General features: G+C 43.2%; 1 protein-coding gene across 1 annotated transcript in view; it reads right to left on the bottom strand.

The window, feature by feature from the left end:
- The window catches only part of LOC125036412 (zinc finger CCCH domain-containing protein 13-like), a 184768-nt gene that overhangs the window by 57333 nt on the left and 122435 nt on the right, over window positions 1-5000 (bottom strand). The window contains exon 3 of the mRNA XM_047629006.1: window positions 2750-2888. Within this exon, the coding sequence (XP_047484962.1) occupies window positions 2750-2888 (139 nt within the window). The remainder of the gene's footprint in view (window positions 1-2749; window positions 2889-5000) is intronic.

Below are 5000 nucleotides of genomic sequence, written 5' to 3'. Positions count from 1 at the left end.
ATGTACATTTGTTTTTGTGGATGGCAGAGTCTGTGGTTTATTCGATCATTTTTTGTTTTCCCACTGCATCATGTTTGAGGATTAATAATGTGGAAAATATTGATTATAATCATTAGAAAATTCATAACTATGATGCTAGTTCTTAGAATAGTAGGCATGACTGGAAAGTTAATTATATTACTTATAATAAACTGTAACAACAACCATTCTGTTTTTATTACGATAATGCAAAATAAGTAACATTCCCGGTCAATGTATATCGCTCTATGAGCAACAAACACAGTCGCGCTGGTTCACCTGATTGATCAATCTGTCACCTAGACAAGACGGCCTCCACGTGAGATAATAACTTCACAAGGAGGATTGGCCGATAAAATTATTTTCGACGAGGTTTTCTTGAGCAACATTCCTTCAGTCTCCGTTGCTAACGATGCTGTTAATAAATGTATTTTGGTGCGGCAAGTAAGAACAGAGTCCGTATGCAAATGACAAGACAAGTACAAAATAGCCAGAATCTTGCATGTTTGGGTGGTCGGGGGAGAAGGGGGGAGGGGTTCTCGTCCTTGGTGCCCTCGATGTATCCAAAGGTCACAGGACAGGAACACCTTGAGTCCGCCAGACGAGGACAGGCATAGGCAGGACAAGAGCAGGTCATCGGGTCGGTGATGGTCGGTGTGTAAGCATTGCTATGGTCGGGCCTAGACGGTGATTCTCCGGACTTAAAGATCGCTGACAAAGGAAGATATCTAAATTCTTTTCATCGGCAGCGGCGTCCCTCTATAATGGTTTATTAACTTTATGTATTATTTTTGTTATTCCATTCCATTCTTACTCCACCTTTCCTTACATATTTCCACTACTACCCTCTCTCCTAGGCCCTCGTCGCTCCAACAACGCCTCGCCTCGCCCTCTCTGCCCTTCGCCAGCAGACGTAAACACAGTGGCCGAGATAAACGCCCACAGGTAGTCTTAATGAGGTTTTGGTTGTTCTCCGGGTTCGAGCTCCAATGACGATATCGCTCGTTTCTCCGAGGTCATACCGCACCCTATTTCTTTCACGTCTATTGAAGCTAAAGTCTTCTGGAAGAAAGTGTGTTCATCGTGTGACGGATCAAGCATGCACTGCGCTTTTGTACGCCCATGAGTGTGCGCGTATCATTCTTGGAAGGGAGAGCGGGGACGGAGGTTGTGTTGATGGATGGCATCGTGGCCTTGTGATGAAGAGGAGGCGTAGGCGCGGGCGCGGCCGGCGATTGGGGGGACGGGAGGGGGAGGCCTAGAGCACTGGCCAGGTGGGAGGGCGTGGAATCGCGCCACGGCACGGAATGGTGGTGCGTCATGCTAGTAACAGATCAGTTCACGGCCGCCGGGCCGCTCTCTAATCACAGTAGGAGCTCAAAGCGCGACTGCAGTTCACATTGATATCAAAGGCCCGAAAAAAGTCACTTAGTGATCGCCGAAAAGCAATTTCATTAAGTTAGACGACATTTGGTGGAGTTAAGACTTTTGGCGAAATTCACAGGTTTCCGACATTCTTTACTTATATTTTTCTTCGATTGCTTAACGGCAACTTAGATTTTCTAAATCTCAGTAAACTTAACATTGAAAAGCATTCGCTGTGGATAAGCATTGCGGTAAGATTAGTTGTTAGTATTCATGTGCTAATCTAAGATATTAGAATGAGAAACGAAAATTACAGAACTAAAAGAAGCAAAATATGATGAATGAACACGCAGGAAAAATATAAAGACATATAAATAAACCGAGATGTAAATGAAACAAGAGAATAATTGTGCAATCCTCTGCTTGGAAGGGTAAAAGCCCCAAGTCCTTGTGAGGAAGGGAACCTGCCTGACAAATGGTGCTGTTCACAATGGCCAGGGAGGTGTGGCACTCGAAATAGGAGGGAGAGAGGGGGGGGGGGGGGAAACGAAAGAAAAAGACTGTTGGATCGAATGTAATGTTGGAAGAAGAACGTCCACAAGTCAGAGATGCGATATATAAAAATATTTTTTCTCTAATCATTCTTATTTATGTATTCATTATATTTAGCATAGTTCTGAATCACCCAAGGATAACATTCCAAACAAATAATCATATGTTTTATGGAGCAGGCGATGGAGCGACATTGCTTTACATACCCTGGGCCTCATTCTACTTTAGCTATAATGACGACAGCAATTATGGTGCTCTTGTAATTAACAGTGAAAGGAACTACATATGTTCTGTACTCTGATGCTGTCGCGGCGCTCTACAGAAGTTGCTTATTTCACGCGCGTTTCAACAGTGCGGGAGACTGATGTATTTGATTAGAGTCGCATAGTAGTTGATTTGAAAGCAATTTATAACTAAGTGTATTCTTAGGTTAAATTGTATATAAATGGATTGGAGAAAATAGATAAGGCAAAAAGTATGTATGTCGCACTACTGGAAAGTCGTTCTTTGAGCAAAGAGAGAGATTTGTTCGCCGAGGAATTAGAATAATTATATATTATGCGAGTCTTTCCAAACAGGACAATGATTCTTTTTCGAAAACTTACAGAAAATCTAGACCACAAAGGAAGGATAATAAGAAGAATAAAGAAGGGGCAAGAAAAATGACAATGGAGAATTTGAGGCAAAAGAGCGAGGCGGTCAGAGAGAAGATTGCGGGAGAGCAAGTCTCTGCTTGCTTTGCAATTTTAGGACCTGCTCAGGTTCATTTGTCTTCCAGAGAGGACTGTCTGCCGGGCAAGACAGCCAGCCTTACCTTGATATCGAGGTGGACGATGTTTTGGTCGTGGATGAAGACGAGTCCCTCCAGGAGCTGTCGGGTGAAGCTGATGACGTCACGTTCATAGGGCACCATGTCCTCGTCGAGTAGGGTCTGCAGGTCGCCGCCGGCAGCGCTGGGGAAAGAGGAGAGGGATCGATAATGTAGATAATCATTGGCTAGTCGCAGCTACTATCTTCAGAGATATGGTCTTGCAACCTACGCAAGCCACTTTTTTCTACTCAGACTGAAGGTAGAGATGAAAGAATGAAATATAGGTATTCGAAAGTTAATTGATTGAACGGCCTAGCTAATTAATTCGGATGACTCCTTGCTCTCTAGGTCAGTGACTCTCCTCACAAAAGTAATTATCAGTTACGCACTGGACGTTTTGGTCGATGGATTTAGCCACTCCGGACTGCTTTCCCAAAATAGCTCTCAGAGTCTCAGACCGGAATGTTAGAGCTGTAAGTTTCTTTGTATCTTCCTTTTCTTTCTTCTTAATCATATTATAAGTCTTCGTGTTGTGTGTTTACATTTGCATACAGAACGGGTCTGGCTTCATCCCAGCGGCCTAACTCTCTAAATATAGGCCTACAGATCCTCACAATATTAAAAGCCAATCTGTATAAACTAACAAAGCATTTTACGATAGGATCGCCATTTACCAATCTCACTGTTAATGGCCTATAATTAATATGCCATGACATTCCGAGAAAGGAAAGTTCCCTTTGGCTTCGATCATCGTTTATGGTAGAGCAACTGACCTTCATAAGTTTTATTTTATTCTGTTTTTTATTATTATTTGTTCGAAAACGAAGGCAGCTTGCATAAAACTTGAATACTCTGAATACGTGCGTAAATTACATTGGGGAAATGGTGTCTATGGGTCCCATGAAAGGCGGAGGCATTATTCAAAAGGAACTGGTTTTTAACCTTTGTGTATGACGGGTGAAAGTAGAGACGGAAAGGACTTGAGATTCTACATCGTATCGCCAAAGTTTTTTTTTTTTTTTTTTTTTTTTTTTACAGCAATTGGTTTTCGAAATCAAGTTTGTAGATTTTTTATATAATATACAGTCTTCAGTGTCTCCAGTATTAAAATCCAATCCAACAGGTATGATCTTCATTATAACTTTTGTATACACATTTTGAAACTCATTGGTAATCTTTTAACGGATTATACAGCCCGGCCAAGAACAGCACAGCAAGCGAAGAGCATGCTTCTATTAAGATCAATGAAGCCCATTTTCCTCCCCCGTGCCTCCCTGTCAGGCCGGTCCGTGACACGTAGCCTTCTGTCCCGCACAATCCTCGGCCCGCAGTGGCAGCGTCTCAGAGATGTCTGCCGGAATCTTTATGTCTGTGGCACTCGTTACGCGGACGGTAAAGATTTATCGAACTCATCAGCGATTCCTCCTCCCCCGTGCAAGTCTCCCGCCAGATTCGATCGCAGACCAATTTTGGCGTCGGAGAATGTACCTGGCGAGGCTGGAGTGATAAGTCACGATGGCAAGGGCGCCGGTGACCTCTTCGTCTGTAGGGGATGTGAGTCATATGAGTCACACACGCCCCTCCCCCCCCCTTCCCCTCCTCAATTCCACCCCAACCTCCTGCCTCCCTAGTGACCAAGGACACCTTGAACTCGCCGCGCTCAATGGGATGAAGATTCGGAAAATAGTCGTGGCTGGATGGCGTTAGCTATAGCGGGAGGGGGTTACCTGGGGTGGCTGAGTCTCGAGACCCGTCACTGTAGCGTACATTGTGGCTTGTTCGGAGATAATCTCGCTTTCATTACCTCCGCGCCTTTCTCCTCTCTTATGTTGTCCTTTTTATTTTTTATTTTTTTTAGCTTGACAGGATATTAATTTTTCGAGACGTCGAACTTATCTTGAATTGACTTTCGGGGTTTGGATTGGATGTTTTTTTAAGCTGGATAAGCCTCGCATTGCCGTTGTGTTTGTTATTCCTCTTCTTTGTGCGAGTTAAGCCGAGCTATTAGTTTTGCTCCTATCTCTTGCGGCGTAACTCGTTCCTGAGCTATTGCTTTTACTTAGTTCTTAAGAGTAAACACAAGTCACCCGATCCACTGTGATTTTTTATAATTGATTGGAAGAAATTTTTATTTCGTTGCTCCAATGAATTTACCTGATAAAAATAATCTAAAAATAGGTTAGTTATTTTCCCTCGTCTTATTCCATTTACGTTTATTTCAGCACCTTAGACAATTGAATGAATCTCAGTACGG

This window comes from Penaeus chinensis, chromosome 21 (assembly GCF_019202785.1).
Source record: "Penaeus chinensis breed Huanghai No. 1 chromosome 21, ASM1920278v2, whole genome shotgun sequence".
In the NCBI taxonomy this organism is placed as follows: Eukaryota; Metazoa; Arthropoda; class Malacostraca; order Decapoda; family Penaeidae; genus Penaeus; species Penaeus chinensis.
Note: the sequence above shows the minus strand (reverse complement) of the source record. Positions and strands in the feature narration are given on the sequence as shown.